Genomic DNA, 13,338 nt, shown 5'->3' on the forward strand with positions numbered 1-13,338 from the left:
ATCGATCGATACTTTACTCGTACAAGAATGTAAGTTTTATGTGTAAATTTTCAATTGAAGTATAAAATATGTGTATAGCTATTTTTTGTAATTTCAAGTTTGAATTTATTTTATCTAAATAACGATAAGTTTTTTGATCACTACGTTAGAGATTTGATTCCTGCGTTTGAAGAATCATCGTCAAGTACGACATTGAAGTTTTGATCATCTGTAATAACAATGAAAAAAAGGTGCTGTGTTACAAAATTTACATCTTACTGTTAGAAAAATATAATTAGTATTTTACTATACCCCTGCATAAGTAACGAAGTTCAAAGTGAACACATTGCCGGCCGTCAGGTAAGAAGGCTTGGCGCATCTCATGAACATCAGTGTAAACAATTTTTTCGTGCTTTCGGGATACTCGTACCATCTCGTATTTGTTCTAAGAATTATTTGAAGGCCAATTGAAGGCGGATTAATGTGGAGGGCCCCCGCGAAATGAAAAATATTAGATCACAGCAGGGCTGGATTACTGAAAGTGCCACCGACGCCGCTCCATGGCGTAGGGGCGGCAAGGCAGGGGGTGGCAAAATTTTGAAAGAAAATTTATCTTAATATTGTAGGTAATTGATGCGACTTCATTTGTGTAATTTTTAAATATTTTAAAATACAAACCTAAGCAACCGAAATCAATTAGCGATTCAACGATATGATCGATTCAGTGTAGGTATAGATTTATCGATACCGATATCGATAACACCGAATTAAAAAATGTTCAGGATTAACTTACAAATATGACATTACTGCAAGGCTACTGTCCATGATATTTTGAGAGCACCAGCAAATGAAGAACAAGCGAAATATCATCGAAATAAATATGAATCCGAATTTGATCAATTCTTCAATTGCCTTGGCGCGAATCATCGCCTGCAGTACGTCGGGAAGAATCATTTATGATTGATTCGTGTTTATTTTTAATTAACTATAGAATTCATGCCTACTTGAGCTCCAACGACGCTAATCATAATTACAGTTGGGAACAATTGAAATAAAAACATGACACTCATAGTTGCTTCCAAGAGTTGAGTAAATCTGTGTAAAAAGGATTCAGTTTCGTGAGGAGTATATAATTATAATTGGATTCGATGTTTGGAAGTGAACAATTAAAAATTTTTATTGCAACCTGAGACAGTCCCGATGGTAAAAAACGATTTCTTTGACCCTTCTCGTAGCGTAAGAGCTGCTGCAGCGCTTCTCAAAAATGTCTTCGTCCATCTTGCGAATTCTGTACCTGCAATTTCCACCTTCAACATGAAAGTGCATTCGAAACAGCGGCAGAGGAAAAAACTTACCCCAAAAGCATGAACATGCCGCACGAGTGCTGAGTTATCGTCATGAAAAACGTGTCGCAGGTGACGATGACGAAGACGACGAGGAAGCCGGCCTGGGCCCCGTGAACGTAGATCAGCGTGTAATACTCGTCCGGGTCGAGGACGAGATACTCGACCTCGAGGAGATTTTTCTCGGGTCTCGACCAGTTGCCGCTGACGAACCAGTCGACGGCCGGCGGTATCAGCGGCGAAACCGTGTGTATCATGATGTTGTAGAACACCATCAGGGCGTAAATGACGTTCAAGAGTCTCGAGACGGCCGCGCGCTCGCTGAATATTCGCAGCTCGTGCTCGTCCTGCAAATCTTCCCAGTTCGCGTGGATGTGCTCGAGGATCTTTTTCAGCTATAGGAGTGAAAAGGGTATTTTCAGAAAGGATCTATGGAAAAAATTGACATTTAATACCGAGTCGTTGTTGTGCCAGGCATTGAACGCCATGGTGAATGCAGCGTAGGTAATTGTCAGCGCCATGAAACATTCAATTACTTTCGTCAAATCCTTGATTATTTGAATTAGATATATTACCTGGGCACAAGTGTGTAAATTAAAAATCATCATGAGTCATTAAGTTATTATAGAAATGCTTGGTTATTATGGTAGGTACTTCTGGGACGACGACTGTGACGATGCAAAACCATACGAAACTCCAAATCATTTGCCGTTTTTTGGTCTCTTGAAAGGGCCACCATCCCGACATTCGAAAAGTAAATTTATTCAACGAGAAAAAAGGTTGATCGTAAAATTCCTCGATTGATTCGAATTTTCCTGACATTTTTAAACAATTTTAACGCTTATCTTCATAAAACTTGACGTGTCATTTTTTATTCCTTGCAGCTCTGACAGATTTGCGAGTTCAATTATTTCTCATTGCACGCAGAACAAAAGAACGAGTCAATTGGTATACTTATCGATGATAATTCCATTTTTTTTTTTCACATTAAAGTTGATCAATGCGTCTTTACAGTATGATTTTTTTTTCTTACGATAAAGTTAATTGCTTTGTCAATAGATAATTTTCGAGACTATAGTACAAATATAGGAGTTAGTTTACATGATGCGTTTGTATTTATCGTTAATATTCAATAGGGAATCGAGGTACCAATGAATACGATCGACAATAAGTTTGACAAGTTTATTGCGTAACATAATTATCTAACAGCGACAAAAATATATCACATGAAATTGCTGCTTGAATAAATATATATCTATCTTAATTTTTGTACTCTTAAATAACACTTATAAATTTTCATGTTTTTTTCGAGGATTTTTTTCAAAAACGATTTAAATTCTACAAGTTGGGGTAGATGCTAAAGATTAGTTTTTGGACCCAGTATCGTATTTTCATGATATTTTACACCTTGAATACCTAAAACAGCGTCTGTAATGAAGTTTGAAAGGCTTTGGAAAATACTAAAGGGATATTACGACGAATGTGCCTTTTTTATCCTTGTAAAGCATGGGTATGACATCAGATGCAAGATGTAAAACCCGTTTGTGATTTTTTGTAAATAAAACTGAAATGAAATTAAAAGTACCGCATATGTACTACCTTATGTAACAAAGCATAAGCGTTGGCAAAGTATGAGTCGGCATCATGTTTCGGCATCAAGTACGGAGATAGATCACCTACTTGTCGATCCTACTCGAGCAATTTTTCGACGACTTTGGAATATTCTTACTTTCAGGCTACATGAGAATGTGTGAGGCTGGAACTTATATATAGTTCAAAAATCTCATCGACGATGTTGCTGTAATCCCATCTAATCGCACAATGTACTAATGTGGTGCTATGCAACAATGACTTGCCATATTCACCAACTTTGTAACCAGTGCAAGCCATAAATTTCGCTTATAATTTAAGAATTTTTTTCACAAAAATCTTTTACTGCGACCGATGCGATCTTCCTTGGCTTAGTTACTGTGCAGCATTTTTATGAACTTTGTAAGATATCTTAGAAGTAAGACTGATTTAAGTTTTCATTGTCGATAAAGAAGAAATTTTGTAGATTTACATAAAAAGTGCATCGAAGATCATCATTTTGATCTTTAAATATTAGAAAAAAATTCTCACAAAATTACTGAAGTTCAAATTAATTTTAGCTAATCACGTATGAATTGCACAAGCTGTGGAAAAATCGTGAATATAAACGCGTTCAACTCTACCTTGAAACTTGAATAATATACTATTAAATGTCCACAATGAATATTTTATCTATTTTTATATATATCGTTGACCCATGAAGTTACAGAAACCTGTAAAGTCAAAGGAAAAACTTCTTCCGCCGGCTCAGAATTAATTATTTGAAGCATTTTTAATCCGATTCTTGCCTAGGTTTCGCAGAATCGCGATATGGTAAAAATTAATCATTATCGCTTAAAAATTATATTTTAAAAATACGTACTGCATAACATAATTATAGTAGAAATTAACAATTGTTCTCATGAAAAGAATTGTCTGATTCAGGTTCCGATTAAAAGTTTACATAGGGTCTAAGGTAGTGCAAGCATGGGGGGCTAATGCGAGCTTTTCTGGATGATGGATTTTATATAGTCGGGAAAAGAGCATGCGCAGTGCGGAATCGATACTCACACATACATAATAGACTGCCTCAGTCTCCGTGTTTCGAGCAGAGGGTGCGCTACAAGATTGTTAAGGCCTAACGTGCGGTAAATAAAATTCAAAAGAAAAGGAAGAAGTAATCGACGGCCGGAGCGGCTCGAGTCTATCTCGAAGAAACGCCGAAGCAATTCCACGAGCTTTTTCGTCACCTTGCCCGTGTTGAATTTAGTCAAAGAACAGCAAGGAAAAGAAAAACACAAAGCAGAGGCACACACGGATGCAGACACAAGCCGAGGAAGAAGTAGCGGCGGCAACGGTCTGCATGCGATTTCCTTCATAATGGGAAAATTACCGGAGCCACTTGCCAATAATCGTTGAATCATTCAAGTATTTGCTCTCAAGTTTGCACATAATTCGATTAGCCGCACAAGTAGACAAATAGCCGCCTCGCACTGCACATACTCTTGAGATTAATGATCAATGCCCGAATTGAGTCGCGCGAGCTGGCCGGAAAGTTCGGAAGAGCTGTATATAGGTATGTATGTAGCGCATGCGGGGGGGCTTTGAATGTGTTGGCGCAAGCACGCACACACTCAAGTAAGTAATGCGCACGTAAGAGCTTTAGCGCATGGATATAACGGAGAGCTCGATTTACCTGCGCCGGATCATAAAGCGATGGTAAATAGATAAACGTATTTAATACGTAAATATACGGCAGGGCTTTTTAGCAGCATGTAAACGAGTAGATCTATTTATCATTCTCTCTCTCTCTCTCTCTCTCTCTCTCTCTCTATCTATCTATAATAACTCATAGCTCGGCGAAGAGCAGTATTTAACAAAACGTAAAGTCCGAAGTATAATCTATTTTCATCGGTCGCGCCGTATAACGGAGCCATCCTCGATGCACGCGCTTTAAATTATTTGTCGTGTGTATGCGTGCGCGCATTATATGATCGCATCGATGTGCATCTCCCTCGCACGCAGCTAACGCCTTTGAACTTGGCGGCTGCAGACTATAACGGACGACGACGACGACGACGACGACGGACTGATCACACGAGTGCGCTCGCGCTCGATGGCGCGCACGCACATATATACCGAGAGAAGTATAGCAGCTCGATAGGGCTGCACGCGCAGATCGGACCCCGGTACTTTTCCATTCACCCTAAATACCAGACTATACGGTCAACGCGCGCCGTCGTGCCGCCGCCGCCGCAGCAGCAGCATATGCGAGACTGCGTTATATATGCGTATAGATATATATCTGTATATGCACTCGCAGTCGCGCATTCGGAAATAGAATCATTCGCTCGCGCGTGGGTCTGTGTCTCTGTCACACGCAGAAAGAGAGAGAGAGAGTCAGTATTATACGACTTAAAACGTGTCTGTATTCGTCTATAGCTTTCGCTTCGGTACTATAATATATGCATGTACCCATATACATATACGAGAGCTTGCAGCGCAACTCACGCAAGAGTACATCGAGTGACGTTTATAATAGGGCAAAAGAGAGAAAGAGCGAGTGAGAGAAGCTGGTAAAATTCATGCTCGCAAGACTCTTTCGCGATCGTCGCGTGACGCGCGCACACGAGCTGCAGCCGCGGCAATTATGTACTTTTTGTTGTTGCAATAATTTCTGCGGCCGGATTTAATGGATTTCTATTGCTTATCGTGCTCGCGCGCGCGCGATATATTCCAAGTTGTATTGTATCGAGGATCTAAACGGGAGCGCGGGTCGATGTAGCAGATAGAGAGAAGAGGGCCGATGCACCGCGCTGCATATGCATTATTAAACAAGGTATACGTATATGACCGTTATGGACGTACGGACGTACTGTGCGTGTTTAAGTCATTGTGGTTATAATACTACTGCTGCGTTAATGGTCTTGCGAAACGAAAGGAAAAACCCCGGGAAGGAACTTGACCCATGCGCTAATATAGGGCAGCTGCGGACGATCCGTGTCTCGACTTTGAAGTTTGATGTAATGTATCTATTGTACGCGTGTACGAGTGTGCTTGATTCGAGTATGAATTGCGCGATGATGAGCTTTTTTGCGTGTCGACTCGAGACGAGCGCGCAAAGTTTGGAAAGCGATACGGGAAAATGAGATTACTTTTTATCGACGCGATCAATGAGCAAAAAAGCCGACTCGCTAACGGTCGCGCGGAATGGAAAGTCCGATAAATCGTGAGCGAGCTCGAGATCGTTCGGGGCGTTGAAAGCTCGATCAGCAGCTCTTATTATAACGCGCGTATAATGGCGTTGCTTTAATCGCTTCATGGTCGCTCTCTCGCAGGCAAACTTTATTTTTTGTTTTGCCTTAATGCGCGGCAGCGTATACACCGTCTACATACGACGAGCCCTAGGCTGGTTTGCGCCGGTATACACGTACGCGATAAACGTGCGTGTATAGCGATTTCGAGAGCAGCAGCAGCTGCTGCAGCGGTGAGCGGTGAGCTTATATGCAGCCTGCGAGTTCAATAAGTGCACCAGCAGCGAGCATCGCTCAGTCCGCCGTGCGACACTCGAGGCGGCATCGTCGTCGACTCTTTTCCTCCTCACATTAGGCGCAGACGAGAGGCGGCCGGGATCTCTCGAACATCTCGCCGAGCTTTTTCGCCGCTCACTTTCTGACTGCTCGCGCTTTCTTCTTTTTTTTTCTTTTGACCGTCACGATTAGAGATTGGTTTATTGCGATTTTCATCATCGATCGTTTTTCATTATCGCGGCTGTGAAGTGCCATCTTCTAAAAAAAGTGATCGTCTGCGTGTTCCACGTATTTTCATAGAAAATTTACATCATCCACCCGAAAAAATTACGTATATTTTCCAAGACTACAGATGCCAATTTTTTAATTGAAATACATTTACTTAAGGTGAGTGTTCGTTTAGTTTAGCTTTTTAGCAATATACTAACTTTCTATGGAATGTATTATCAATTGTTCTTATCGAAGCATTCCTAAGCTTGTTGTATTTGTCACTAATCCCCCTGTAAAGAGTCAATTAATCTCTCGTTGATATATTGATATATTGCATCGATGCTTACCGATTTATATCGCAATCGATTCTGCTACTTGAAGAGACTACCGAGCTGTAGTTAAGATCGTTTGCTTTATTCGAAAAAAATTCTCGTTTACGTTTAATGCCAGGTAAAACAATCGTAATGAAAGTCAATGTTTGACAACATTTTGGGGAAACGTAATAATTCGCGATAACGGTTTTTTTTTTTAAATACTGTCGATGGGGGAAATTTTCCGGTTTCATTCACATTTTTCAATCCTCGAGGACGACGACTGCGACGACGACAAACGACGCTATCGGAAACGCTTTGTGAAACGATCATCGTTCAATTGTCAACGATTTTAGAATAGCTACATACTACTTTTCACTCGATCTAACGTGTTTTCGTTTTAAAAATAGATCGTCAATTCGTCTTAGCAACAGAAAAATTGTCTTGGTTGATACACGACTGCAAAAAAACATTGCAAAAAAACAATACGTTTAAGAAGGATTCCTGCGAGTGAAATCAGACACGATTCATACGTAATATACTTCGAACGTGCGCGTGTACGTTTACTGCACTGTGGCTGGACCAACGACGGTGTAGCATTCGTAAACATCGATCGAGACATTTTCCGCGCAAGTTCGCATTAATTGAAAATTATGTAATTGAGCAAGAGTGCCGTAGATTGGTACAATGAACTTTTGATTGAATTTTAAATGAGAAAAAAATTACGAATGTAACTTCTCCCAACTACGAACAATACAGATTTAATATCCACAGAAAAGAAGGTATCTAAAAATACACGGAAGAACGCGAGAACGGTGTATAGGAAATGCACCCGGAAACTGAACTGCGCGACGTGTGTCCCGTGATGCGCGCGCGAGGATGATAACGAAAATGACTTTTTTATTCTACTTCGCGACGTTAATAACTGGTACACTGTCTAAATGTAGAATTGATTTTTTGCTAAAGTCAATCGAGATCAGCTGGAGCTCCCTAGGTATCGTTCGGAAACGCGATACGTCCTATGGGGAGTAGGTATCTGTGTCGCAATTCAACGTGCACATTCATTGAATTAACAATGATCAAGGGAATTCGGAGTTAAGCAGATACCTAAGTATAGAAGAGCGTAATAAAATTTTTCAAACGTGTTATTTCAAAAAATATTCAATGGAAAATCCGGAAAACGCGTATGAAAGTTTTCATTTTAACCTTGGGTTTAGTATCTCCTCGATCACGGTCTAAGTAATAAGTGTTTGTGTCGCGCGGAGCGCAGATAGTGTATCGATAAAAATTGAATTAAAAAATTTGAAAAAAAGTCAATCAAGCTCACCTCCACTCGATGCAATTCTTTTCAAGCTTTGCCATATTATATACTTTTATATTTTCACTTCGTGTCGTTGCAGCAGAGAGAATTTACTCGTTCGAAAATGCAACGCTACACAAAAGATCGAATTTTCTGTCGACCTTGAAAATCGGTGTTATAAAATACCTCCAGTTTATGCTGAAGAGCTATTGAGTCGCGTAAGAATGCCAGCTTTCTGTTAGGTGTTAATTAAATTTGATACTGTTATCTTATTCATTAAAAAAAAGAGATATATTCCTGCACACGATAAAACTAATCTGTAGAAAAATATTATGTTTCGACGCATCGCACGTTCATGGCGCTGAGCCTCTCTCACACTCTCAGCGATGAGATAAAATTCCGCAAAGATCGAATGCATGCGGCAAATTTTTTTTCACAAAGAGATTCGTCGCGAGTGGGGAAGAGGCACAAACGATAAATTTTCCAAAACTGAATGAGAGGCTCGCGCGTCGCAGTCAATGAGCATAATATAGATGTATAATCGAACGTACAATAGCAATGGAAAAAGTCCAGTGAACAAGTCGTCGCGAGGATTTACGATTGACCAATAAAAATCCAATTTAACAAGTGTGTACACGTTCAAGTGAAATGTATGCGCCTTACAAATTGATCTTAATCGCTGCATTAAGGTCAAACGTTTTGTCAAATGGAAAAGGCTCCGAACGCATGGAATCCTTTGAAAGATGAGATCCGTCGGCAAAAAAAATCATGATGCACGCGAACGTGTATAAAAAAAAACACAAGAAGAAGAAAAAAAAACAATCGTTAAGAAGTGTCTCGACACGGTTGTTCTTCAATTATTATTAATTCGAGTCTGAATGTGTTATGTGGCGCTTGATGCCAGGAATTTTTAATTCGCGACATTGGCCAAATTCAATTAATATTGTAAAACCTTAATTTCTTGATGATTTTTTTATTTATTAAGTCTCAAAGGGCTAAGGAAATCGGCTAATATTACCGATGGAATTGGGGCACGTGTAATGGAAGAGATTGTGAGCAAATTGCCCGCATTAACAGGCATGCTTTTGAATGGTACAATCGTATTTTAGTAGCACAAATTTCGTATTACAACATTATGATTTTTATTAATTACTGAAATAACTATTTTGCGAAAAAATTCCAAAGTATTGAGGTTATTGGCACTTCATTACGCTAATAATAGTTGGATGTTCTTGGGAAAAATTGTTAATAATGTAATAATTTTTTTATAACTAATCTTTGTAAATGCTTCAACCAGTTATCAGATTGAACTCGAAGCCAATACCTACTTTCGCGACATGGCGACTAAAAACGGAGAAGCTGTGACGATGCAAGGATTGCAAAATTCCCTCAAGTACGTTTTTCATTATTTTATGTCGACTAAATTTACATTCATTCAATGACCAAGCGAGTTATTAATTAAAAAAATGTAATAATGTTTATTTGCAGGCTGCCCGCCGGTGGAAAAGCGCCCGAGCAGGTGCCAGGCAGTTTGGAGTCGCCCGAGTACGATCCTCATAAGCATCGAAATAGGCCACATCCCACAACGTAAGAAAAAATAAATTGATAAATATTATCAAAGCCTTGTTCATTTCGAAGTAGGAAAATTAAGCAATATCCAGCTTTTTTCAAGACAATGGCAATTAAATTTTGTAACATAATACCTCTTAGTGCGTCTAATGCTCATGTAGCACATATATATAGCTCTCTGTACGCATGTACCGCGCGAGTAAGTAGATAAGTGCGGATAAGTACTTCGTCCGGCAAGCCTAGTGACTTACTGACATTGAATCAATCGTGCCCGCCCGTGTGTAATTATGTTTGCCTGTACGTGTGCGTAGCACACACTTCGTGACACTGATTTTCTTCTCTCGACGTTATCGATGACTGTATAACACGATATTGTCGTATTTCGAAATCTACGAACCATTGTTTTTTTTTTTTGCTGCAGAAATACCGAGACACTGATACATCTGTTGAAGGGTAGCCTGGGCACGGGCATCCTGGCGATGCCCAATGCGTTTTGCAACAGTGGCCTGGTAACGGGCACCGTTGCCACGGTGCTGATCGGCATCTTATGTACGTACTGTCTTCATATACTTGTGAAGGCTCAGTATGAGCTTTGCAAACGTCTAAAAGTTCCTATTCTCAATTACCCGCAGAGCATGAAAGTGGCACTCGAGCAAGGCCCTGCGATTTTCAGGCCGCTAGCCAAGTATGCTCCGTAAGTAAAACGTAAAAAGTTATAAACGCTACTCCCGCTTGTATAATAATGACGAGAGAAACTCAAAATTTTCTTCCACTCGTTATTATTGCTTAATACGATCGATGCTCATCTCGAGGTTTTCTTCATGAAACTATTTGTATCCTCAGGGTTTTCGTCGACAGCTTTTTGATTGTATATCAACTGGGAATATGCTGTGTGTATATTGTATTCGTAGCAACGAACATCAAGCAGGTTCGTAGATCTTAATAATTTCTTTCATCCCAAATTTTAATTTTTTTTTTTTTAATAAATGACTGTCCTTTCTTTTTAGGTAGCTGATTACTACACTACGCCAATAGACATTAAATATCACATGTTGATATTGTTGCTCCCACTGATCTTGATGAATTACGTACGAAATCTCAAGCTGTTGGCTCCGTTTTCAACGCTTGCGAACATAATTACGTTCGTCGGATTGGGAATGATACTGGCCTACGTTTTCGACGATTTACCTTCGATATCCGAGAGGGAATTGTTCGGCTCCGTGAGAAATTTTTCGCTTTACTTTGGAACCACGTTGTTCGCTTTGGAAGCAGTCGGCGTTGTAAGTCGAGTTGCCACCGTCATTCTTGGTTTTCATGATTCATTTTATATAAAAAATATCCCATCTGTCGATAGATAATTGCGCTGGAAAACAACATGAAGACTCCGCAAAATTTTCGAGGCTGGTTTGGCGTGCTTAATATAGGAATGTTTGTGATAGTTCTTCTGTACATCATCGTTGGATTTTTCGGATATATTAAGTACGGTGCGGATGCCGACGGTAGCATCACGTTGAATTTGCCTCAAGGAGATGCGTGAGTTTCAATCATTATAAAATATTTTAGACTGGCTATAACGAGAGTGAAAAATTTAAATTGCTTTTTTATAATAATTTTTTAGAATGGCTCAAGCTATAAAGGTGATGTTCGCCATTGCGATTTTCATTACTTACGCGCTGCAAGCTTACGTACCTGTAGAAATATTGTGGACGACCTATATTGAACATCGTATGAAGAAAAACAAATTACTGTGGGAATACGTTTGTAGAACAGGGGTCACAATTTTAACATGTACGTATTTTCATAATCAATAATCTTTATCCAAATATTTACTAGACTTGAAAAAATAGTGAAAATAATACACAAGACGACATCAATGAATAATATGAATTTGAACAAATTTTATTATTCTCGTTATTCTATGCTATTTTCAATATTACCATAAGTTATAGTTTTCTTTGCTTACTTTCATCAAACAACGTGTGGAAAAGAAACGAATAATAAAACACTTCATTCTCATGCACGCAGTTATCCTGGCTATCGCCGTGCCGCGTCTGGGCCTGTTCATCTCTCTATTCGGCGCCCTGTGCCTGTCCGCCCTCGGCATCGCTTTCCCGGCCATCATCGAGATCTGCGTCCTCTACCCCGACAATTTTGGTCGCTTCAAGCTCGTCCTGCTCAAGGACATCGGCATCATCATTTTCGGCTGTATCGGACTGATCGTCGGCACGTACGTCAGCCTGGTCGACATCGTTCACTCGTTCCAGTGAAGAGGTTTCCAGTGAAGAGGTTTCCAGTGAAGAGGTTTCCACTGTCACTGCCGCTGCTGCTGATGCGACGACTTGTTGGTCGCCGTTGTTGGCCTGTAAGGAAAAAAAGAAAGAAAGAAAATAAATATAAATAAAAATATATTACGAAAGTGCTAAACGCAACAATCGATACGTGGCGAGTAGCCTTAAGGAAGAGCACATTTGTATTGTTCTTTTGTAATAAGCAAATAAAAAAAATCGGGCCGGGCTCCACGAGCAGGGCTGCATAGTTGTATATGTACTGTATTGCGTCAAAAAAAGACGTTACAAATAATATTCAAGAAAGATTATAATCACTCTCATTATTTATTGCGCAAAGTGCGTCAAACGCACCGAGCAACGAAGTAGCAAAAGGCGTTATAACTATTCAATTTTTGTTTTCGAATTTATGTGACGAAGAAAAAATTAGTTTATAAGAATTTTTAAGGCGAGAGGCCTTTATATAGCTGTTAAGTAGTTCGTTTTTCGTATATTATAAATATTATTACTATATATCACACAAACACACACTCTCATGAAAGTAACGACGTGTATACGCAATATTATATAAATTGAAAAATATGCATTTACAAGCTTGTCAATGGATTATATACAGAGAAGAGAACGAGATTTTTTGCGGAATTCATTATTTTTAGAATCGAATGGCCATTTATCCGAGTTATGAAACTATCTGGTAATACGTTCATAACGAATGAAAATGTATATATATTTCAAAAATAAATGGATTTCATATGATTAAACGATGGGACTGTCGTTTATTTGCAATGTTAATATACCTTTGCAAACAACGGAATCGATAATTTCAGGTTGGATCGACATTAACGTTTGTTATTGTAAAATAACTTTGTCAATCAATGCTCAGGTTGTTAAAATATCTCGAACATCAATGATTTTTCAGGATATACTTACATCATTTTCAAGGGATGCCTCCTGTGCATCGGGAGGATTTTCAATTTTACGTCTTTTAATAGCAGCTGCGAGCTGTTTCTGTTCTTCAATTAAAAATTGCTGTCTCGTGCAAAACCTTCCCTTATTTTTTCCCATAATATGACGATAAGGATGCGCACGAGGAATCGACTCCATCTTTCTTATTCAGGTTTATCAAAAAGGTACGAAGGTTTGACGACCGACGACGAGGTGTTGAACAAAGGGATGAATAAAAAAACGTTAGAGCTAAAAGCAGTCGACGCACACGACTTTCGTCTTGATCGCGCGCGCCAA

The 13,338-nt window shown here is 39.4% G+C and overlaps 2 protein-coding genes across 2 annotated transcripts; one reads left to right on the forward strand and one right to left on the reverse strand.

Moving 5' to 3' along the window:
* Positions 1-134: 134 nt before the first annotated feature.
* Positions 135-2,150, reverse strand: LOC106654372 (odorant receptor 67c-like). The gene is made up of 8 exons (XM_023463632.1): positions 1,977-2,150; positions 1,778-1,897; positions 1,335-1,717; positions 1,166-1,273; positions 984-1,074; positions 773-909; positions 292-424; positions 135-208 (listed from the first exon to the last, which is right to left on the reverse strand). The coding sequence occupies exons 1-8, from the start codon at positions 2,142-2,144 to the stop codon at positions 146-148; spliced, it is 1,203 nt and encodes a 400-aa protein (XP_023319400.1). The 5' UTR covers positions 2,145-2,150; the 3' UTR covers positions 135-145.
* A 4,305-nt stretch (positions 2,151-6,455) lies between these two features.
* LOC106654380 (proton-coupled amino acid transporter-like protein CG1139) lies at positions 6,456-12,842 on the forward strand. Its single transcript, XM_014374196.2, has 9 exons — positions 6,456-6,808; positions 9,540-9,635; positions 9,731-9,829; positions 10,233-10,505; positions 10,655-10,739; positions 10,819-11,091; positions 11,166-11,344; positions 11,430-11,599; positions 11,837-12,842. The coding sequence occupies exons 2-9, from the start codon at positions 9,580-9,582 to the stop codon at positions 12,076-12,078; spliced, it is 1,377 nt and encodes a 458-aa protein (XP_014229682.1). The 5' UTR covers positions 6,456-6,808; positions 9,540-9,579; the 3' UTR covers positions 12,079-12,842.
* The last annotated feature ends 496 nt before the right edge of the window (positions 12,843-13,338 follow it).

Source organism: Trichogramma pretiosum, unplaced genomic scaffold (genome assembly GCF_000599845.2).
Source record: "Trichogramma pretiosum strain Unisexual culture from Peru unplaced genomic scaffold, Tpre_2.0 scaffold47, whole genome shotgun sequence".
Lineage (NCBI taxonomy): Eukaryota > Metazoa > Arthropoda > Insecta > Hymenoptera > Trichogrammatidae > Trichogramma > Trichogramma pretiosum.

What these genes read in the sequence shown, in the direction of transcription:
- LOC106654372 (XM_023463632.1), bottom strand. Translation starts at nt 2,144, where the DNA reads ATGTCAGGAAAATTCGAATCAATCGAGGAATTTTACGATCAACCTTTT. An exon ending in CCTGGCACAACAACGACTCG is followed by an intron (nt 1,718 to 1,777) that starts GTATTAAATGTC and finishes TCACTCCTATAG; the next exon opens with CTGAAAAAGATCCTCGAGCA. An exon ending in ACTTCGTTACTTATGCAGGG is followed by an intron (nt 209 to 291) that starts GTATAGTAAAAT and finishes TTGTTATTACAG; the next exon opens with ATGATCAAAACTTCAATGTC.
- LOC106654380 (XM_014374196.2), top strand. Translation starts at nt 9,580, where the DNA reads ATGGCGACTAAAAACGGAGAAGCTGTGACGATGCAAGGATTGCAAAAT. An exon ending in TAGCAACGAACATCAAGCAG is followed by an intron (nt 10,740 to 10,818) that starts GTTCGTAGATCT and finishes CTTTCTTTTTAG; the next exon opens with GTAGCTGATTACTACACTAC. An exon ending in CTTTGGAAGCAGTCGGCGTT is followed by an intron (nt 11,092 to 11,165) that starts GTAAGTCGAGTT and finishes ATCTGTCGATAG; the next exon opens with ATAATTGCGCTGGAAAACAA.